Genomic DNA, 23,892 nt, shown 5'->3' with positions numbered 1-23,892 from the left:
TTTACTATGAAATATCTGCATGCTAATTATCTAGAAAAATAATATTTTAAAAAGTTTTACAAACAAACTACAGTTTGTGTTGTGTGTTTTGGAGTTCATTTTCTTGATCTGAGGAGCCAGTTAAGCTCATTTTAAGCATGTATCTCTCTCTCTCTTTTTTTAAACCTCTTTCATGAGGCCTTTCCTAACGGTAATAGAGCTCACAATGTAGAATTAATAAGTTACACTGATGTTATGAATCTAAGTCTAATGGGAAACAACTAATTATTGTTAATAGTATTGACTTAGGTAGATTAAATAGTTTATTGGAGGAATTGTCTTTTGTAAGAGAGAAGTGAGAAATGATCATGCCCATTCTTTTCTTATAAGGGAAACAAGGTTATATTTTTTAAAGTTTCAAACATCTGTCTGTCTGTCTATATGCATGTGATCAATGGAAGTGTTGCAGCTCTGAAGAGAAAGGTGTCCTGACAGTCACGAGCCAAAGAATACCACAGTCACACCATATGACAAACCTCACAATAGAGATTTATTGGGAGGGGAAACCCCAGAAATGGCTGCCTCCTCTAGGTGAGAAACAGCAGGGAACTGAGAGAACAGGCATTATGTAGGGTTTTTTGGGGGAGGCGGGAGCAAAGCTTTTCAGGGTGGAGATTTCCAGGGTAAGGATTGGTGAGATTCCAAGTCCTGAGTTTAGAGGTGCTCAGAGGTTGGTGGGTTTTTCTGTTCAGACATTGGTGGGTTTCTATGGCAAAATGAGGGATTAGTAGGTTTTCTTGTTCGGGAATTGGTGGGATTTTTTTTTTTTTTTTTTTTTTTTTTTGTAGGGTGGGGTCTGCCCACTGTCCTGCCTCAGGGCTGGGAATGACAAATACAGCTGTTAGAAAATGACAGGGCCCTTAGGAAAGTCTGGGGGCCAGGCCTGTCCCTACTCCTCAGGCAGGGGGTTTGGCCACTTTCTTGCTTTGAGGGTTTACAAAGTTTACAAAGGATATAAAGGGAGTCCACAGCAGGGAAGGCTTTCTCTGCCACTTGAATTGGTGTGAATAGCCAACATTCAATAGAATAAAAAGAACTAATAATCATCACACAGTCATAATAGGCTTTAAAAATAAATGTATGGTCTGCCTATGATGATCTTCAGCTATAATTTTAGTATTAGGCCAATCTGGAAAGATCAAGAGTTTAGATAGCATGGATTATATAATGAGTTCCCATCTCCAAATAATAATTTAAACATTTTCCTTCTAAAGAACCAAAGCTCTAAGGGAGCAGAGATGCTTCAAGAACAACACGAGGGACTAGACTGCCTAAAAAAAAAAAAAAAAAAAAAAAAAAAAAAAAATCTCCTTTGATAGTAGTCATATAATATAGGATAAATATACTAAAATCTATAGTCCTAAAGAAGCTAAGCAACAAGGAAGACCCTAGGGAAGATGCTGAAACCTCACTCAGAAGGACAAATAGGATAGACATTGGAAGTAGGAGAAGACAAGGAACAGGACAGGAACCTTCCACAGGGGACTTCTGTAAGACTCTACCCATCAGGGTATGGAAGGAGATACTGAGCTTCATAGCCAAACTTTGGGCAGAGTGCAGGAAACCATATAGAAGAAGAGGGAGACAGAAAGACCTGGAGGGGACAGGAGTGCCACAGTGAGAACAACAGAGCCAAAAAACTTGGGTCCAGGGGCCCTGCAGAGACTGATACTCTAACCAAGGACCATGCATAGAGAAGACCTAGACCCCTGTTCAGAGGAAGCCCATAGGCTGCTCAGTTTCCAAGTGGGTTCCCTAGTAAGAGGTGCAGAGGCTGTCTTTGACATGAACTCAGTGGCCAGCTCTTTGATCACCTCCCCCTGGGGGGTGCAGTCTTGCTAGGCCACAGAGGAAGATGATGTAGCCAGCCTTGATGAGACCTGATAGGCTAGGATCAGATAGAAGGGGGGGAGGTCCTCCCCTATCAGTGGACTAGGGCAGGGGCACAGGGGGAGAAGAGGGAGGATGGGTAGGTATAGGGAGGGATCTACAACCAGGTACAAAGTGAATAAATTGTAATAAATAAATAAATTAATTAAAAATTCCCCTTTGGAGTGGGGTTTATTAAACCCAGAGCCTGGAATCTAGTGACAAGTTCTTCTCCACTGAGCCACCTTATTCTATTATTCTTTTGCTTCTACTATAATCTAGAAGAAAGTGGGGCGTGGTGGTGCACACCTTTGTAAACCTTGCACTCAGGAGGCAGAGACAGGTCGATCTCTTTGAGTTTAATACCTTATGTGCATAGTAGGTTTCAGGACAGCTAAGGCTGTGTAGAGAGACCCTGTATCAAAAACAAATAAAAAGCCTTGAAGCAGCAAGTTACTTTTCCAACAGTGTAAGCTGAAATAAATAGGAAAGAGAAGAGCTGGCATTATGCTGTACATCTGTTACGCAGTGGAGGTGGATAAGAACAAGATTTAATTTGGCAGCTCGAAACCACCTGTAACTTGAGTTTGAGGGAAGCTTAGGCCAGGGCACCTGCACCCACATGGTGTATGGAGACTCACACAGGTACATATATAAAGGTGCAAATATATAAATCTGATTTAAAAGAGTATAATTTACTTTAAACGAATGTACATTTTTAAAACTTTAAAGAGGAACAGGGAAGTAGCTCAGTTGGTAGAATGCTTATCTGAGATACACCTTCCATCCCAGCACTGAATAAAACAGGCATGGTGCTACTCATCTGTAATCTTAGCACTCAGAAGAGGATCAGAAGTTCAAAATTGCCATCTACATCAGAGTAGATTGGGGCCAGCCTGAACTATTGAAAATAATTAAATGAATTGGCTTCCAGAGGGTTCAGACATGACCTCAGAATTATTGTAATCCCCCTCCCCACCCTCAACTCATGGAGGAGAATATAAGAAGTACTGAGAGACTAGAAAAAGAGAAATGTTCCATAGTTTATGAAAACACAAGTCTATTGCCCTGATATAATCTAAACTGTTACCAAACTTGAAGAGATTATTTAAAAACAAATTCCAAGTAGATAGAAAAGAATGGCTTATCACCATGAATCAATATGAATTTCTAAGAAACAAGTCATGACAAACTGACCTCATTTTTTGCTTTTTTCCCCCTCAGTTTTATAATTGCTTTTGAATTTGAAAATAGTAAAGACATGTTGTATCTTGACTTTAGCAAAGAGTTGACAAAGTCTCCTTACTGTTCTTGTCAAAAAGATGAAGTGTGGGTAAATGGATTTACAGTTGTTTATATGCTGAACCCATGCCAACAGGACTCAGAGTTTATCCAAATAATAGCCAGTTGCTTTATTCAGTGATTTCTCAATGAAAACTGATGGTGAATCATAGTTTGCATATATCTAGTAACTTTGGATTTGTAGTTGTGAAATACTGATTAAGGAGTTGTTCGTTGAAACTTGAGTGCCTAGATTTTTTCATATAATTGAAATATCAGTTACATTCATCTAGCCAAACCATTTTCCATTGTATATATTTTTAAATTTCATAAACCAGTTTCACTATTCATAAAACCAAGTCAAAAAAATAGTAACTCTTAAAGCATGGTCTGGCTAGGTTTGAGTGTTCACATTATAAAGAATTTTTCATTTCTATATTTGTTTAGTAACACTTACATTAGCCCCAGGTAGTTGTTTTCCATGCTCGTGAAATGTCAAGGTTCTGTGAACTAACCAGAGAGAGAGAGAGAGGCTCACACAGTGTCTTTATTTTTTTTTTTTTTTTTTTTTTTTAGATTATCTAATTTTATGTGTATAAGTGTTTTACTGCATGCATTTATCAGGTGCATGCAGTACCTACAAAAGTCCGAGAGGGCTTGGGATCTGGAATTGGAATTGCCATGGGGGTGGTCTGCAGGAGCCACAGTGCTTTTGACTGAGGAGCCAGCCATCTCTGCAGCACCACAGTGTCCTCGTGAATTACTTCTGTTGGCTTTCTGATGATCATCAGTGAACTATCTATTTAAAGTTTTTAAAGATTCTCTGAACTTATATAGGAATCATTATGCTTCAATATGTAGAAAGTTCTTTTAGTTTCTGGAGACAAGGAAGTCTATGATGAATGCTGTGTCTAGAATACTTTATTATCAATTGTTATTCTTAAATAATGTCAACTCAGTTTTATTAACTTTTCATTAGGTATAATTCATTGATTCTTACAGTATTTTGTCTTGATTGTCAAAAGCAATGAAAGAAGTGCTAGAGAGATGACTCAGCAGTGAAAATCACTGCCTTTTCGAAGATCCTGGTTTGTTTCCCAGCACCCACATGATGGCTCAGAACCATCCGTAACTCCAGTTCCAGGAGATCTAAGAATCCTTTCTTGCCTCTTCTAGCACTTGGACACATGTGGTGCACATACATACATGCAGGCAAAACACTCATACAGATAAAACAAGAACAAAAAATTAGAGTAAAATAGTTGTAAACATTACTTTCAATTTTAGTGGTGCTAAAAAGAACTCTACCTTCAGCCTCTAGTTACACATTTTAAATAAAATGTCAATTTTAACAGAATTGTCTCACCCTTTTCTTTGTATCTGTCCATCCCAGTAGAAGTTGATGGTAAAAAACAGTATGATTTCAGTTCTGATAATTACATTTAGCCTTTTCTGTTGCAACTGGTTTTTAACATCTCAAAGGCCTTTAAAATAAGAGTTGGGTTAACTCCATTTTCCCTTAAGAATACCATCATGCTAGATAATTTGTGATTTGGGACTTTATTGTGATTTTTTTAATCGTTTAATTATCTCTAAGCTGAAAGACTTTATTTTTACAAGTTAAAATCTCAAGTAGGTTTTAAGGATCTTAGAGTATCAGTAATTATGTTGTATCTTAAAAGTTTTGAGTTTAAGAAAAGGAAATTATGAGTTAAAGTGCTGACTCAAATGATCATTTTTAGTTATACCTATATTGTGTTTTATCAAAACTAAACCTTTTCCTGAAGATATGTTGGTGACCAAGTTTTGGATATTGGCACCTATGCTGTTGTTTTAAATAAAAAAGGAGACACATTCTTTATTCATTCAAAAATCCTATGCAAATATCTCCCTTTCAGCCATGTAGTTGCTATCGTCCAAGTTTTTGTCTAATATTTACAGAGAACTTGAGGCACCTGTCACCAAACTGTTAAATTACTTAATGAGCTCATTGGTTTTGTTATTATTGTGCAGTGAGTATTGAGCATATTGATTATGTGTTAGGTTTTATCATCTTCTCAGCAGTGAACACATACTGGAGTATAAACAAAAGTAACAGTGTGATTTTGAATTGGGGGGATAGTGGGATACTCTATATGATAGGGGTTTGGTATTCATCACTGTAAATGTCTTTAGGCTTATTTGTTTTAATCACAGTAGTTCTCCCTCTTCTCAGCATCTGTTTTGTTAGGACAAAGAAAGGAGTTGTTTGGGTTTATATTTATTACTAGGGCCTAAATGTTATCTCTGAATTTTACACTGATTTCCTGGTTATATTACTATCTCCTGTGTAGGTTCTTTGTGTTTATATGTAGTAGAAAAGAACAAAAAGATTAGAGATGCAGTGTTATGAAATAGTAGATAAAAGGATGAACTGTCTATAGTTTTGTTATGAAACCTTAATCTATATTTGTTGTTTCAAATAGAACACAATGTAGTCAGCTAGCTATCTCTTCTACAGTAAGATAATCTTTTGTCTGAGCATTGACCTTTTCTAATTATCTACAGTCTAGTCTAATGAACGTTTGCATTGCTTTTTCACTTAAACTTAAATCTTTGTTACAAATTTGTAGTTTAAGATTTTTGCAACCTTTTGTTTACTGTTTCCTCAGAAATAATAAACACTGACTGTCTTAACTTATTCACACTGTATTTAGGAATCAACAAGTAGACTGACTGTTCTGATAAGTCATGTCTTTTGTTTGTTTTTTGTTTGTTTGTTTCCCTTCAAAGAGCAGGAGTGAAGAATGAGTAAGGATTAGAGACCACCAAAGCTGGAGCTTGTGGGACCTACTGTGTCCCGAGCAGGAGTTTTTGTATTTTTTCCGGTGCAGCAGGAAGTCATGAGGATGGGGCTTCTTACACATACTATCACTGACCTAATCTGTTCTACATCTCACTCTAGTGACTGTGTGTGAGGGGCAGGGAAGAAAGGAGTCAAAATGGATGCAGGGAAGCTGATTAGAAGGCCATTTGTAGAATTCAGATGGGAAATGATGGTGGTAGATTCGATTAAGATGCCTTTGATGAAAATGGACAGCAGTGGCATATTTGGAAGTACAGCTGACAAAAATTGGTAATAGAAGACAGGTAGAAAGAGAAATCAAGGATGGCTTTTAGATTTGGGATTGTTCTTCCAGCTGAAGGTGCTGCTGTGTTTTAAGAGAGAGAAAACTAGGGGAGAAGGTAGAAGAGTTTTGTTTTGTATGTCTGAAATTTGAGGTACTTATCTGAAATCCCCAGATATGTCATCTGCAGTGTGTATGCGTGAGGTGGGAGTTAAGTAAAGATAACTAAGGGATGAATATATGATCTGAATTGGGAACTTTTAGGATATGATGGTATTTAAAGCCAAGAGACTGAATGAAATTACTTTGAATGTTCATTATATTCTCTGTTCTATATGTTATCCTGTCTCATAAAATTATACCCACATATTGTAGTCATTTATTTTAATTTCAGTACATATAATAATTTATTACTTTTCTTCTTATAGTTCAAATACTAATTTCTTTGTCTTGTTATTAGCTAAATGATTTAAAGATATTTGATCACTATTTTATATATTTAATGAATATATAATAGTTATATTTAATTTTCTGGGGTTTTTTTTGTAGGCAAAGTCATTAATAAAGATTTGAGGCACTACCTGAGTCTTCAGTTTCAGAAAGGATCAATTGACCACAAACTACAGCAAGTCATCAGAGATAATCTGTACTTGAGAACCATCCCATGTAAGTACATGATGCTTTAAGAGAAATGAGACAGAAATATCTTTACTTATTTAAACATCTAGAAATAATTTATTGAAAAAATACATACGTGTGTATTTGAGCATTGGGTAAAAGCACATGCTACCAAGTCTGAGTATGATTTCCCAAGCCCACCTGGTGGGAGAAGAGAACCAGCTCCCACCAGTTGTCCTCTGACCTCCACATGCCATGCAGGTACCTGTGTGTGGGGGGGTATGTCTGCACATGTACACATACACATACAACACACACCATGTACACACACTAATTAAATATAAAAATGTATTTTGTATGAAATTGTGAAGACTAACTTGAAAATGAGTGAAACAAAAATTGAATGAGGAGAAAATTCTTCTGAAGACTGTATGTAGTCAGTTTTAAGTAGAAAAAAAAATGAAGATTCCATATTGTGTCTTCAAACAAAGTGATGACCAGTTTGAAAAAATGTACTTACCTGTCCTTTAAAAAAGAAAAAGTTGACATTTGTATTATTTTGTGTGCATGAGTGTTTTGCTTGCATGTGTGTATGTGTACCACATGCATGCAGTAACCTCTGAGGCCAGAAGAGGGCATCAGGTATCTTGGCGGTGGCATTATAGATGATGAGGATGTCACATGTGTGCTAGGGACCAAACCCAGGTCCCCTGGGAGGGCAGCCCATGCTCTTAACCACTGAGTTATATTGCTACAGCTCCTGTTTACCTTCTCTTAACTAGATTTTATTCTTAAAAAAAAAAAAAAAAAATTAAAAGCCTCTGCCTTATATACTAAAAATAAGTAATTAAAACATTACAAACTATAAAATCTACTCTTCCCCAATGAGGGAGGGAAGCACACATTGCCTTCTGTGTATAATTTATTTTGAATTTTTTATCTAGTTATTGGTCTTAATACAGAATCTGGTTATTGATGTGCTGGCCATTTTTGTTTTCAGTATGTAATGAGAAGTCATACATGCTAAGTTTTTACTTCAGTTAGTATGGGTCTTGGGAAGAATAAAAATAAACACATGTAAAAGCATTCTTTTTTGTCCTAGTTACATTTCTGTTGCTGTGAAGAGACATCATGATCAGGGCAATTTATGCAAAAAAAACCTTTTAATTGAGGCTTATTAACCATTTCAGAGAGTTCATCTATGACTTACAGAGGGAGCATGACAGCTGATAAGCAGGCGTGGTGCTGGAGCAGTAGCTGAGAGCTTCTATCTTTTCCACAAATTAGAGGAAGAGAGAGCTAGCTGAATGCCCTGAGCTTTTGAAACTTCAGGCTTACCCTCTATGACACACCTTCTCCAACAAGATGACACCTCTTAATTCTTCCTAAAAGTCCTACCAATTGCATATCAAACATTCAAATATATGAGTCTATGGGAACCATTCTCATTCAAACCACCACAGTTTTCCTTTTCGGTATATTTGTGGATTCTTTTGGATACTACCTTTTATTCTGGAGTTCTTGGTTGCCTTTTCTTTGTTTACTCTTAATGACTAGTCTATTACCAAAGACTTATTATGTTTCAAAATTACAGTCCCTCTATATTTAGATCCTTATCTTTTCTTGCTTAAGTTATTTTCCCTTCTCTTTCAACTTCCCTCCATCTCTTCCAACAAAGAGCATTGTGTAGTAGCCAAGAGTGAAATAAAAGAATTTGGAACCTTGACTTTAGCGTCATACAAGCAGCTTCAACTTGGGCAAGAAAATTAATGTTACTGAGACTCACAATTTTTGTATTTAAAAGGAGCAAGAGCCACCTCACTTAGTTGCTATCACAATTTCAAACGTGTAGGCAAGCATGTGACCTAGAATAGGGCCACAGGTAGTAGCTGACTCCCTCTCCAATCTGAAATCCCCTGTCTTGTCACTACAGTCCAGCCTATCTTTTGTGGATGTTGTCGTTTAAGACTCTTCTTTCTCTGTTTAGCTCTCTTCCCCATTTTTTAAGTGGATTACTTGGTTTGCTGCTTTTCAGCTTCTTTAGTTCTTTATATATACTCGATATGAGTCCTCTGTCAGATAAAGGGTTGGTGATGATTCTTTCCCAATCTGTAGGCAGTCGCTTTGTTTTGATGACGGTGTCCTTTGCTTTACAGAAGCTTTTCAATTTCATGAGGTCCCATTTATTGATTGTTGCTCTTAGAGCCTGTGCTGTTGGTGTTCTGTTCAGGAAGTTTCTCCTATACCATTGAGTTCTAGGGTATTCCCCACTTTTTTTTTTCTAGCCGATTTAATGTGTCTGGTTTTATGTTGAGGTCTTTGATCCACTTGGACTTCAGTTTTGTGCAGGGTGATAAGTATGGATCTATTTTCATTTTTCTACATGTAGACATCCAGTTGAACCAGCACCATTTATTGAAGATGCTATCTTTTTTCCATTGTATGGTTTTGGCATCTTTGTCAAAAATCAGGTGTCCATAAGTGTGTGGGTTTATTTCTGGGTCTTCTGTTCGGTTCCAGTGATCCACCATTCTGTTTCTGTGCCAGTACCATGTAGTTTTTATAACTGTTGCTCTATAGTACAGCTTGAGATCAGGGATGGAGATACCTCCAGAAGATCTTTTATTGTAGAGGATTGTTTTAGCAATTCTGTGTTTCTTGTTATTCCATAGGAAGTTGAGAATTTTTCTTTCCAGGTCTGTAAAGAATTGTGTTGGCAATTTGATGGGAATTACATTAAATCTGTAGATTGCTTTTAGTAAGATGGCCATTTTTACTATGTTAATCCTGCCAAGCCATGAGCATGGGAGATCTTTCCATCTTCTCATATCTTCTTCTAATTCTTTCTTCAGAGACTTGAAATTTTTTTCATACAAGTCTTTGACTTGCTTGGTTAGGGTTACCCCAAGGTACTTGATGTTATTTGTGGCTATTGTGAAGGGTGTTGTTTCTCTAATTTCTTTCTCAGCCCTTTTGTCCTTTGTATACAGGAGTGCTACTGATTTTTTTGAGTTAATTTTGTATCCGGCCACTTTGCTGAAGGTGTTTATCAGCTGTAGGAGTTCCCTGGTAGAGTTTTTGGGGTCACTCATGTATACTATCATATCATCTGCAAATAGTGATACTTTGACTTCTTCTTTTCCAATCTGTATCCCCTTGATCTCCTTCAACTGTCTTATTGCTCTAGCAAGGACTTCCAGCACTATGTTGAAGAGATATGGAGAGAGTGGGCAGCCTTGTCTTGTCCCTGATTTCAGTGGGATTGCTTTAAGTTTCTCTCTATTCAGTTTGATGTTGGCTATAGGCTTGCTGTATATCGCCTTTACTATGTTTAGATATGTGCCTTGTATCCCTGATCTCTCCAATACTTTAAACATGAATGGATGTTGGATTTTGTCAAATATTGAACGGCAGAGAAGCACTTAAAGAAATGTTCAACCTCATTAGCCATTAGGGAAATGCAAATCAAAACAACCCTAAGATTTCACCTTACACCCATCAGAATGGCCAAGATAAAAAACTCAAGTGACAACACATGCTGGAGAGGTTGTGGAGAAAGGGGAACCCTTCTCCACTTCTGGTGGGAATGTAAACTTGTACAACCACTCTGGAAATCAATCTGGCGCTTTCTCAGACAACTAGGAATAGCACTTCCTCAAGATCCAGCCATACCACTCCTAGGTATATATCCAAAAGAGGCTCAAGTACACAAAAAGGACATTTGCTCAACTATGTTTGTAGCAGCTTTATTTGTAATAGCCAGAAGCTGGAAACAGCCCAGATGCCCCTCAACTGAAGAATGGATGCAGAAACTGTGGTACATCTATACAATGGAGTATTACTCAGCAATGAAAAATAAGGAAATCATGAAATTTGCAGGTAAATGGTGGGACCTGGAAAGGATCATCCTGAGTGAGTTGTCCCAGAAGCAAAAAGACACACACGGTATATACTCACTCATATAAACATACAACATAGAATAAACCCACTAAAATCTGTACATCAAACAAACTAAGCAAAAGAGAGGACCCTAACTAAAATGTTCAATCCCCACCCTGAAAGGCAAAGAGGATGGACATCAGAAGAAAAAGAAAACAGGAAACAACCTAGGAACCTGCTACAGAGGGCCTCTGAAAGCCAGAAGAAGAAAACAGGAAACAACCTTGGAACCTGTCACAGAGGGCCTCTGAAAGCCTCTGCCATGCAGACTGTCAAAGCAGATGCTGAGCCTGATGGCCAACTGTCGGGCAGAGTGAATGGAATTTTATGTAAGAAGTGCGAAATAGTAAGAGCTGGAGAGGACAGGAACTCCACAAGGAGAGCAACAGAACAAGAAAATTTGAACACAGAGAACTTCCCAGAGACGCATACATACTCTAACCAAGGACTATCCATGGAGATAACCTAGAACCCTGACAATGCAGCCACTTCTGATGAGAACTGATAGACTAAGATCAGAAAGAAGGAGAGGAGGACCCCTCCTATCAGTGGACCTGGGGAGGGGCATGCATGCAGAAAGGAGGAAGGTGCTTAGGGGGGGATACAAAGTGAATAAAGTGTAATTAATAAAAAAAAAAATCTGAAAAAAAAAAAAAACCTCTTCTTTCTTTAAAGTCCACACCTGACTCTTGACTTTTTGTCCTCTTAAGATTTCCAGACTGTAGGATAAAGTTCAGATTCCTTAACCTGGTACAAAATATGTTTGTTTTTAAATAACTCCTTATCCATACTTTGTTTCTATAAATCTTCTTTGCCAGGTTTCAGAATTACCACTCTATCTAATTTATGTTTATATGATGTGCTGTTGTCAATCTTCTTAAAGTTTCTGAATTGTTTTGCAAATAGTTCTGAATTTACTCAATAGCCAATGTGAAACTACTGATAGCTCATTATCTTTAGCCTCAATGTCTTGTTTTTCTCATTTGCCTTCTATATAAGATGTTTTGCTTCGCAGTTTAGTTTTTCTCTTTAGAAAAGTTTGTGTCTTTATTCTATAAATTAGCTTTATGCTTTTCTGTGATATGCTTTTTCTTCCTCCTCTATTGTGTTTTTGTCTCTAGTAGTACTGTTTACTTTCAATAGAAAGATTCAGCAAGTCAGAAGACTTACTCTATTTTGCATATGTTTTGTTCACTTTTACTCTGCTCCCCCCAAAAAAAACAAAAACAAAAACTATCGTGTATCCAAGGCTGGCCTCGAGCTCGCCACGTTGCCAAGATGATCTTGAAGTTCTCCTCCTCCCCCCATCTCCATCTTCTCAGTGCTGGGACTTCAGGTGTGTATCAATCATTACACCTTAAAAAAATGTGCTGGAAGCTAAACTAAGGGCTGGTGCGTACTGGGCACGAATTCTACCAGCAAAGCTACATCACCAGCCCTGCTTCTGGTACTTGAGTTGTGCTTACATTTTCAAAGCAAACAGCCATTATATTACTGTGCTCTCACCTTTATAATCATCATTTATGCATATTCTTTGAGTAACTACATATTTAATCTCCCCACCAAGTCCATGTTGTTGTTGTTTTATATAGTAATTATGATTGTTCAAAGCTTGTTCCATGCTAGAGTTTCCAAGAAAAGTTCTTAGCAGTTTGTGGCTAAGAAACTGCTTTATACTTTTACATTTATACTTTAATGTTCATTTGGATAGGTATTAAATTTGGGATCTTATTTTCTTTCCTTGACTGTGTTCAGTATAGCAAGCAGTTATCTAATTGTTTCCTGGCATAAAGCCTTGCTTAAAAAGGTTTTATAGCAATCTGATTTTTATTCACTCTTAAGTAACTTGCTATTATATCTTTTGAACATCTCAGGATAGCATTTTATTTATTTTATAGCATTACTTTATTGAAACAAACTCATAAATAAAAATACCACACAGCTAGATTATGGTAGGAACTCAAACAAACACTTTCTAGTCCCTAATTTGATATATGTCAATAACTTGTATATAGTTAGGATGACCATCCTACAGCCATCGAGCTTAGCTTTCACTCTCAATTACAGCTTTATCCAATGATCTGCCACAAAAAGGAAAAACACACAGAGTTGAAATTATAATAACAATTCGCTTTATATCCTCTATTAGGACTCATGTGTCCTTTTGTTTTCCATCTTTCCTCACCATCTAATATTATCTTTTCTTGTTCTTACTTAAAAAAACTTTAAAAAAAAAAAATCATTCACCAAAGTTAACCAGACCTAAAGTCTATACATCTCAGTGAACTTCTGTGTACTTTGAATAGCCATTTGGAATGTAAGCTGTGTCATTCCAGATTGTATTTATATGTTCACTACTGGATATATTTTTTATGCAAAACCACAAGAGAACACAGCATCTAAACATTAGGGATGAGAAGGACTGAATGCAGTTAGTAGATACCAGTTATAAAATTGGCTATAAAGCTAGTTATTTTAAAAATAATTCTTTACTAAAGAATTTAGAATTCTTTACTAAAGCTGATTCTAACTTTGTTGTGGAGTTTTCATGATAATGTTTTTAAGTTTCATAGATCTAAAGATCCTTTTTCCCTTATTAAAATATATTATAGAAAGATGAAGATGTACTCTCTAAGACTGTCTTCCTTACTGTCATCTGCCCCTTTCATTTGTTACCTTGTAGTTTGCCTTGTTATCTCAGGTTTGCCTTTTTTCCTCAGTGTCATGTTTTGTTGTAGAAAGAAGGTATGGTCTAAATAGTTTTAGTTCATAGGGCCCAGGGAGTTGCACACTTTCAGAGTTTAATTTAATAGGACTTCTTAGCTTACTCTCAAATGAAGTGTCTAAAAATTCCTTCCTTAACCTGGAAACAATGATGCATTAGTAGCATTTAGCAAGCTGAATGATCACATCTAAATACCATTTTTACTAAAAGAATTTCAGATCTATATGGAAAAAATTGCAATCACAGGTCTGAGACAATAAAAGTATAAATGAGTCTAAAATATCTAGTTATACCAGAAAGCATGTAAGTGCTTAAAACATTATGCAGCTGTACCAGAATTACATAAACACCACAAAGAAGAGGAGTTTACTGACTGAAGTCTGAGATCATTAGAAGAGAGAGGTGTGGGAGGATAGATAAATGACGTATGAGCAGACAGACACTCCTATGGGAGATTATGGACTACAGTACAACAGGATCGTGGTCCTTAAGAGATGAAAAGACTGTGCAGTAAGGAGTCAGGTTTTCTTATATTTCTGCCTACAGGCATTTTCTGTATCATAGCATCAAGGACAACAGGGCAGAAAATGGCAGGCTCTGAGCAGAGAGAATAGAATTCTAGGTTCAAGAAGCCTAAATATCTAGAGAACTCTTTGGAAACTATAGGGTTAACCATTGCCAGTGCTTATTCTGGACTTGGAGATACTTGAATTCTAAGCAGCCTGAACAGAGGAACCCCACTTGAACAAAGTTAAATTATGCACTGCCTCAAAGGATCAAGTGAATATGCATGTAACTTGTCAGCCAGAAAGAGGAAGATTTTTTAATGTTACAACCAAATAGAGACACCAGATATTAAATATTCATTCTAATATCTAATAAAAACCACTGTACATGAAAACAATTGTGATATGATCTAGGAAGATGTGATCTAGATGACTTTTTAAAATAAAAGTCAGCTGATAGAAAAAAATGTAGAAATGATACATGATAACATACTACCACACAAGGAATTTTAGAACTTTTAAAATATGTTCAAGGATTAAACCATAGAATGAACACAGTGAAGGGAAAATGTAACAGCAAAAGGATGTAAAACTTAAAATAAAAACTCACTGGAGAGATATAAAAGCAGATCCCAGAATGCAGAAGTAAAGATCAATGGGCGTGAACACATAGCAATGTAAACTAATCAAACTGAAACATAGAGGAAAGAAGCTGAAAGGGGAAACCTGAAAGGAGGCAAGGGCTCTGCCATGATCGACTAACAGCCAGTCAGTTTACCTTTGTCAGAAACAGTGAGGTAGGACAAGATATAAGTGATGTACAGTGGCCATTGAAATGTAGACAGAGCTATCCTCCGTTCGTATTTAGCTATAGAACCGTATCAAGCCAAGGTTGGGAAAGCAGGAAGAACACAAATTAGCTCAAGTCTTGCTAAATTCCCTGAAAACTAAACTTGTAAATTTAAGAAATTCACAGACCCTAAGCAGAAGAAGCTTAATAGAAATCACAGAGACGCACTTCATAATTTAATTGCTTAAAACCAGGGTCCAAGAGAAAATGTAAATGGCAGTTAGAGAGAAAGAAGATACATTACATGCAAGGAAGCAAAGGATTGCTACAGAGATGGAATAACACAAGCCCGAGTGTAACAACTGAAGTCTTTAACACATTAAAAAGAAAAAAAAAAAGAATCAACATATATATCTGTATATAACAGAATTATCTTTGAAAAGTTGGGGTTTTTTTTTTTTCAGATAAAAATGGAGGAATTTTTCAGCAGCAGAATTATTAAAAGAAATAGTAAAGGAAATTCTGCAATTGGAAATGATACAGTAACTATCATAGTTTAGTATTTCATATCTTTTAAGTAATTTTTAAATTAAAAATAATAAAATAAACAGGAAACAAGAACAGCACTCTATCAATATGACTAGTTACTTTTTATTTGATTATGTTGCTCAGCAATAGTCCATTGCGCATTATTTTCTAGTAGGCAGGGACTGTTCAGACTAGTGTTCTGAACCACAACAGGAGACTCAGTGAAAGTAAGGATGTTTACATCATGCAAAGTATGTTACCTGACTATAGTGAAAATACAACAACAATAATAGTAATATTATTATTGGTTTTTTTGAGACAGGGTTTCTCTGTAGAGCCTTGGCTGTCCTGGGCTCGTTTTGTGTCCAGGGTAGCCTCAAACTCAGCAAAATTTGAAATTATTAACAGAATGAAATCTAGAAAATCTCCAGATATTTGGAAATTGAGTAATATAAATAACCCATATGTCAAAAAAATCATGGGGGGCATACACGGCAACAGAGCAGAAACATCAAACACATTGAATCAGAAATTTTAGGATAGGTAGAGCACCACTTAGAGATAAACATAATACTAAATATTTGTATTATTAAGTAACAAAGCTCTCAAATGATACATTTGTCTTAAGAATGGAAAGAAAAAGAACAGGATAAAGCGAAACTAGCTAGGAAGGAAATTAATAGAAAAGCAAAAATTAGTGAACTAGAAATAGAGAAAAACAAACTAAACATTGATTTTTTTTTTTTTTTACATCAATGGGATTGATAACCTTATAAGCAAACTACTCAGGAAAAAGAGAAAGAAATTAGCTTGAAGATGAAGTGATGACATCAGTAAGATTCCTCTGTGTATTATGTGAATATTAAAAATATTCTGAGTAATTTTATACTGAAATAAACTGCGACTTGCATGAGATGAACAAATTCCTCAGAAGATAGAATTACTAGTGCTCACTGTAAGCTGCAGAAGAGCTTCAGCATAAGCAGCAGCACCTGCAGAAGCTGGTAGCCTTTTGAGTTCTACGGTACACCCACTGACTGTTACTGCATTGTGGGGGTTTCTGTGGCCCAGCCACCTTCCTCAGTTGATACAAGATGTTTCTGGCAAGTCCAGCCAGCATTCTAGTTGATTTTCTGTTAACTTAAAAACACTCTACCCAACAGCACTCCCATGGGTAGGTTGCTGGTGAGTCACGGTAGTATTCCAGATTGTTCTCTCTGACTGCCAGCCTTGACCCACTGAACCAGCACTGTCTCCAGGCAACCTAGCAAGATTGTTTACTCAGTGGGCTGTTACCACACCTGCTTGAATGACATCTAAAATAAAGATTTGGGGAAGTGTTTCTCCATGGCAGGCTATTGGCACTTGGGTATTCTTCCTCAGGTTTATTTAGGTGGAATTTTTTCCGAGTTATCTTTTAGCTCCACTTTTAGAATTTTTGTTAAATTTCAATTAATTGTCTGTAAATACTGTTCATAGTGCTTTAAACCTGCCCTGTTCAAATCACCGTGTGATTTTTTTTTTTTTTCCTTTCTGGATTCTGACTGACAGGGAATTGGTACTGATAATAATGCCAGAAGACAGACTCTCCAAGAAGGAATCTTTTTTTAAAAAAAATTATTATATTATTTATATAACTTACTCACTTTGTATCCCAGCTATAGCTTCCTATTTCATCCACTCCCAATCCTATACTCTCTCCCTCTTCTTCTCCCACGATCCTCCCCAAGTCCACTGATAGGGGAGGTCCTCCTAACCTTCCATCTGACCCTAGCTTATCATCTTATCAGGACTGGCTGTATTGTCTTCCTCTGTGACTTGGTAAGGCTGCCCCCACTCCCCTCACACGGAGGTGATCAAAGAGTCAGCCCGAGTTCATGTCAAAGACAGTCCCTGTTCTCCTTACTAGGGATCCCACTTGGAGACTGAGCTGCCATGGGCTATATCTGTGCAGGGGTTCTAGGTTATCTCCATGCATGGTCCTTGGTTGGAGTATCAGTCTCACAAAAGACCCCTGTGCCCCAATTTTTTGGTTCTGTTGTTCTCCTTGTGGAGCTCCTGTCCCCTCCAGGTCTTTCATCCCCCACCTCAGCACCCCTCCTTTCATAAGATTCTCTGCCCAAAGTTTGGCTGTGAGTGTCAGCACTGCTTCGATACCTTCTGGGTAGAGTCTTTTAGAGGCCCTCTGTGGTAGGCTCCTGTCTTGTTTCCTGTTTTCTCCCTTTTCTGATGTCCATCCCATATGTCTTCCTAAATGAGGATTGATCATCTTACCCAGGGTCCTCCTTCTTGCTTAGTTTCTGTAAAGCAAAGGACAATGCCATCAGAACAAAACAACAGCCTACAGATTAGGAAAGGATCTTCACTAGCCCTATATCTGACAGAGGGCTAATATCCAGAATATATAAAGAACTCAAGAAGTTAAAAAGCAACAAATCAAGTAATCCAGTTAAAAAATGGGGTACAGAGCTAAACAGAGAATTCTCAATAGAAGACTATCAAATGGCAGAGAAACACCTAAATGCTCAGTGTCCTGAGTCATCAGGGAGATGCAAATCAAAACGACCCTGAGATTTCACCTTACACCCATCAGAATGGCTAAGATCAAAAACTCAAGTGTCAACACATGCTGGAGAGGATGTGGAGAACGAAGGGATCTTGAGAGGAGTTTTGTTGCATTCCTGGTCTAGAACCAGTGATGAGTTCTTTGCAGGAGGGAAGTACGAGACATGTCGCTCATGACAAACTGAGGCATTGCAGTTGAATCATGGGATCACTTGTGATTTGACTATGACAGAATGTCAAATAAAGCCAGTACCTTGGGAGCCCAAGTGGCTGCTGCACTTGATTGATATAACAGTAATAATAGCTATAAACATCATGATGGGGGTGGAGTGTTGCATAGCGAATCCTGTGCTACAGAGAAAAAGTAGTATGCTTTGGTGTAATATTTTATTATTTTGAACTAACAAGATTTTAATAACATTTGAATGATCGCCACCCAATACAGATACTTAATATAGAAAATCTGTTTTTAAATGGACCATTGGTATAATATAAGTGCCAAGTAAATAATTTAAAGCCATGTTTGGTGCCTCATGCCTGTAATTCCAGTAGTTGGGAAGCTAAAGCAAGAGGGTGCCAACAAGTTTAAGATAAGCTTGGGCTTTAGAGAAAGACCTTATTTTAAAAAAATCTGTAAAATTTGCAAATATAATGACATAAAGTATGAATTTTTTACTCCCAAAATGAAAGTATAAGACATATTAAGCATCCATTATATTATTTGATGACCTTTGATCCTGGCAAATATTCCAGATACAGAAAATTTTAATTTGATTTTATAGTAATATTCTCAGCTAGTTAAAAGAATGTTCAAAAATGTTTTCACATTGGATGGGTTCTATCATAATTTTTTAGTGGTGAAAATATTTTGTTTCTTTTGAGTTTGGTTTTATCTTGAAATATCCAATGCTTTTACTTTAAAATTTCAGTTTTGATATCATATAGTAGTACTCAGCAATATTTACTACTTCTCTTTTCATTTCTTCTGCTACAGTATCTATGAAGGGTTGAATTGTATAGCAAATACTCGTAGTGGAAAATGACAGGGGATATTACTGAGTGATATTCAAATAAGCAACCTTCAGATCTCTCAGTAAGGTTAATAGCATTACATGGAGTCCTGTATTGAAACTGCCAATTTAACGACTTAGATTCCAAAACCTGTTATTTCTTGAAATGGCACCCATAGGATTTATATGAAGTATAGTTATACATATGATTATATTCATGTTGCTTTTGTAAGAAAGCCCTACCATTATCAGACAGGGCCTTGCAAACACACTTGTAGGAAAGCTGCCACTGAGACTGATTGAGTAGATTTTAAACGCTTCTGTCCTGTATTCCCAGGACATCCCAGTCTGAACAGTTGATACTGGCTTTCAGGATTTTCCATGCTTAATTTCAGTTGATTGTAGTGGGATTTATTCTGTGTGCTGGCCCTTTAAAGGGTCCTGTGCCCTACAGTGTTAGTCACCTCTTGAACTTCTGGAAACAGGAGAGTATATAAACAGCCAGCAGAGGCTGAGAGAGGGAGTAGGATTGGAGAGTAGGCAGGAGTAGGGTTCAGGAGACAGAAGAGTAGGGTCAGAGAAGACAGTTTGTGCAGGAAATAAGAAGAGAGAGTAGGGCTAGAGAGAAGAAAAGATTGAGCAGAGTGAAAGTAAGAGACTTTTGAGAGTTAACTGGGCTAGGAGAGTAAGAAGACAGCTGAGCCAGGAGAGGCTGAGCTGAGCCAGAGAAGATATTGGTAGGAGACAGTTAGGAGAAGAACCCACAGAGTAGCTAAAGAAAAAATAAAGCTGCAGTTGGTATCAATCAGTTTCTTTAAACCAATAAGCTTTAAATCAAATTGTTAAGATTAATTCTCACAGAATTACAGTGTAATTTATCTCATTTTTCTTATTAATTGTTTTTATTTTTTAGGATTTAGGAAATTTACTGATTTCACAAGTAAACTTCAAAAGAGAATTTCTATATGCAAATACTAATATAAATTAGCTATGGTTCTTATATACTTGTGGGAGTGCAGAATAATTCATCTTCTTAGAAAAATAAAATAGAAAATTAAATATACATTTACCTTATGATTCAGTACTTTTGCTCTTTGGCATTAACCCAATATAAATTTAAATGTATCTATTTAAAGACATACATTCTTGGTTTCTTTAGCTCCAGTGCCCATCACTGGTAAATAGATCATCAGATATTGGTATCTCTTTATAGAGGTGTTCTACTCATAAACAAAAGGAAATTTAGCACCACAAAAAAAGAGTTTTTTGTTTGTTTGTTTTGTTTTGTTTGTTTGTTTGGAGAAAGTGTCTTTCTATTTAGCCCTAGCTGTCCGGGAACTCTGTAATGTAGACCAGGCTGGCCTTGAACTCACAGAGACCTGCCTGCCTCTCCCTCCCAAGTGCTGGGATTAGAGGCATGCATCACCACCCAGCCTAAAACAGAGAACTTTAATAACACAGTAGACCAAATGGACCTAACAATTACATACAGAGCTCTCTAAAGCAGCATACACATCCTCAAACAGTCTCAGACCCACACATACAATCTCTTAACAAATTAAAAAACTTAAATATATGAGGTATGTCTTCTGACTAGAGTAAAATGAAACTACTCACAGAAAAGCAGAAAAATCTACAGATATGTGGACATTAAAACAGTGCATCTTTAAATAACAAGTGGCTGAAAATAGAAATTGCAGCAGAATTGAGAACATATCTGGCACTAATAAAAATGAAGATATAACATACCAAAGCTTACAGAATGTGGTGAAAGCTAAGGGAAAACAATCACCTGAAAACTCTAAACTTTGTACTTGAAGGGAGAAAATGAGGAGAAGCTAAACCCAAAGTCAGCAAAAGGAAGGGATAATAATGATGAAAACAGAGATAATTAAATACAAAATAGAAAAACAATAGAAGACATGAGTAAAGCCAATGCTGTGAAAAGATTAACAGTTGACACAGCAAAACTTAGTGTCTAAGAGAAAGTGGAGACATGAAAACTGATGTGGGAGTTAGGACTTATACACTAGGCAGTTAGTGACTGGAAGAAATAGGAAAGTGTCTAGAAACAAACCCTGCCGGGACCGAACCATTAAAAAATTAAAAAACAAAACATACAAGGAGACCTGTAGCTATTGGGGAAATTGAAACAGTACTTTTAAGTAAAAAAGCCTAACTCCAATATAAATATTGACCCCTAAATCTCAAAATATTAGTGAACCTAATTCAGTTAAAACGGCAACATGTAATGAATAAGTGGGATTTATGCCTGCAATTTAAATATAGTTTAACTTATAAATCAATAAATATACATAAAAAATCTCAGTTAATACAGTGAAAGTACTTTATAAAATTTAATGTTCTGTTATGATTAAAAATGACCATACTCATCAGAGTAGTAATATAAGAAAAGGAAACTACCTCCATGTAATGAAGACTGTGTCTGAAAAGCCTATGATTAGCATCCTACTCTGCAGTAGGCTTTCTCTGTGAGGCAGCGTGTGAGGGGTGTTTACTTGCTACTCTACTGTTCAACTTAGCACTTAGAATTCTAGCCAGAGCAATCAAACAACGAGAAGAAGTAGAAGTCATTCTGCTTGGAAGAGAATTGAAATTATCTTTTTTTCATAAATGATATAATGTCAAAAGAAAAAATTGAACATGGGTGAATTTTAAGCCACAGACCAGACTAAACCGGCCAGGTGCAAACAATTATAGTAGTCAACTAATCCTATTATTTCTTGCACAGGAGATTCTATTAAAAGCAAAACTGTACTGTCAGTAGCTAAGTTGCTGCCATAGAGATGAAACCACTATTCCTAATTGTCTGAGAAAACGCCAGATTGATTTCCAAAGTGGTTGTCCAAGTTTACATTTCCGCCAGCAATGGAGGAGGGTTCCCCTTTCTCCACAACCTCTCCAGGATGAAGCATGAGGACCACTTCAAGTCTGACAACAGCCAGAGCTGAACAGTGAAATCTTGTCTCAAAAGAATGAAACACCTAGAAATCAACCTAAGGAAGTATACGATTGCTTTATAAGACTAAAAATATATGAATAAATTGATAGAAATTGCCTTTAAACATTTCTATTGTATTTATTTCTTTACTTGTGAGGGAGTCAGTTCTCCCTACCAGATAGGTCATGGAATCAAACTCAGGTTGAAGGCACTTTACCTAGAGAGCCATGTTGCCAGGCCAAAAGAAATTTCTGGTTCTTGAATTTTGCGCTCTGCCTTCTTTTTGTGTATCTGATTCTAGAATTTATAGGGGAGAGCTGTTACTAGAAAATAAGTTTGGAATGCTGCATATCAGATAATACTGAAAATGGAGTAGTTATAGCATTATAATAATAGAATGTAACAGAAAGCCCGTGGCAAATACTCAACTGTACAGAATTGTTGTGACTGCTGAGAAGGTGCACCATTGACTTTGTAATAAATCCTAGTGGGTGTCGTTGGACTAAATGAGAAATAAGACCGCTTGTTCCCGTGCTTCCTCCTCCACTCTCCACAGCTGCTACCTTTACTAAGGAACCGGACATCGGTCTGACTTTGTTGCGGTGCTTTCTAAGGCAATAGGTGGCTTATCCACGCAGTATGTGCTGCACAACCATGAGGACTGGCTTTGGATCCCAGCACCCACGTAGTAAACCACGCATTCTGGGAATATCTAATTGTAGCACAGATGAGGGAGGTGAGGAGGAGAAGGATCACCAGACCTTGCTTGCTTCCAGCCTAGCTGTGGAAACTTAGGCCCAAATTCAGCTAGAGACCCCGCCTCGATCAACAGGCGAGGGTGATGGAAAGGGCTCAGTGTGCTCCCGTTTGCCCTCTGCACCTGTGTAGCGCAGGCCTTGCACTTGCACACGTCTGCACACGTCCGCCCATACATGTGCGTCAGAGATGTGAGTACCCCCAGACATTAAAAATTAACAAGCCAATCTTTAGCACAAGAGACCAGAGTAAAAGGAGGTAGTTCCTGCTTTGCTGTTTGTTTTTCCAATGCAAATTAGCTCAGATACATTTGGTAAGTTTGTGAATGATGGCAACCTCACAGATTGTATTCGTTCTTTTTTCTTTTTAGTTTTTTATTTTCTTTTTATATTTATTTTACATTCCAAGGGTGCCCCTCCCTCCTCTCCACCCAGTCCCCCCCTTCCCTTTTTCTTCCTCCTTCTCTCCCTTTCCCCCAGAAAAGGAGAACTCCTCTTACAACCTTCCTGAGCGCATCAAGTCACATCAGGACTGAGCGTATCTTCATCCCCTGAGGCCAGGCAAGGAAGCCTTGCCAGGGGGAAGTGATCCAAAAGCAAGCGATGGAGCCCATGTTTGAAACACCCCCACCTTCACCAGGCGACCCGTATGAAGACCAAGAAGCCCACTGGCTGCACGTGTGCAGGAGGCCTAGGTCCAGATCACGCATGCTCCGTGGTTGATGTCTCAGTCTCTGAAAGCCCCCACAGGACAGGCTTAGTTGTCTCTGTTCTTCTTGTGAGGTTCCTGTCCCCTTCTGGCATGAAGACTGACGCGACCACCTCCTAGCCAGGCAGGACTAGTGGAAGGAGGAGAGCAACAATCCCCCAACAAAACCTGTGATCCAAAACTTACCCTGCCTACCAGAAGTGCAGGGTTAACGAGGGAACAGAGATGGAGGAAAAGTCCAGCCAATAATTGTCAGTTATTTTTACAAACATGTGTAAATAAATAAATACATTCTTCTCACTCCATATAATTTTATGATTACGTGTGTGTTCAGAGAAGACCATTTGGTCTTGGGCAGTCAATTGATGCGTTGTTCTTCATTTCCTGAGAAGACCATTTCTCATGCTCTCAGCATTCCTTAGTTGCCTGTAGTTCTTTGTGTAGGGAATGATGCTCCTCAGCTTCCCCCTGTCTATGTTAATGTGTCTA

General features: G+C 37.4%; 1 protein-coding gene across 2 annotated transcripts in view; it reads left to right on the top strand.

Annotated features, from left to right (window-relative positions):
• Magi3 (membrane associated guanylate kinase, WW and PDZ domain containing 3) overlaps positions 1–23,892 on the top strand; it is a 199,338-nt gene that overhangs the window by 87,164 nt on the left and 88,282 nt on the right. For both annotated transcript variants that reach the window (XM_055628767.1, XM_055628775.1), the window contains exon 2: positions 6,846–6,962. In XM_055628767.1, coding sequence (XP_055484742.1) covers positions 6,846–6,962 — 117 coding nt within the window. The remainder of the gene's footprint in view (positions 1–6,845; positions 6,963–23,892) is intronic.

The sequence above is a fragment of the Psammomys obesus genome, unplaced genomic scaffold (genome assembly GCF_907164565.1).
Source record: "Psammomys obesus unplaced genomic scaffold, mPsaObe1.curated_primary_1811, whole genome shotgun sequence".
Lineage (NCBI taxonomy): Eukaryota > Metazoa > Chordata > Mammalia > Rodentia > Muridae > Psammomys > Psammomys obesus.
This window is presented reverse-complemented; position numbering and strand designations above follow the sequence as displayed.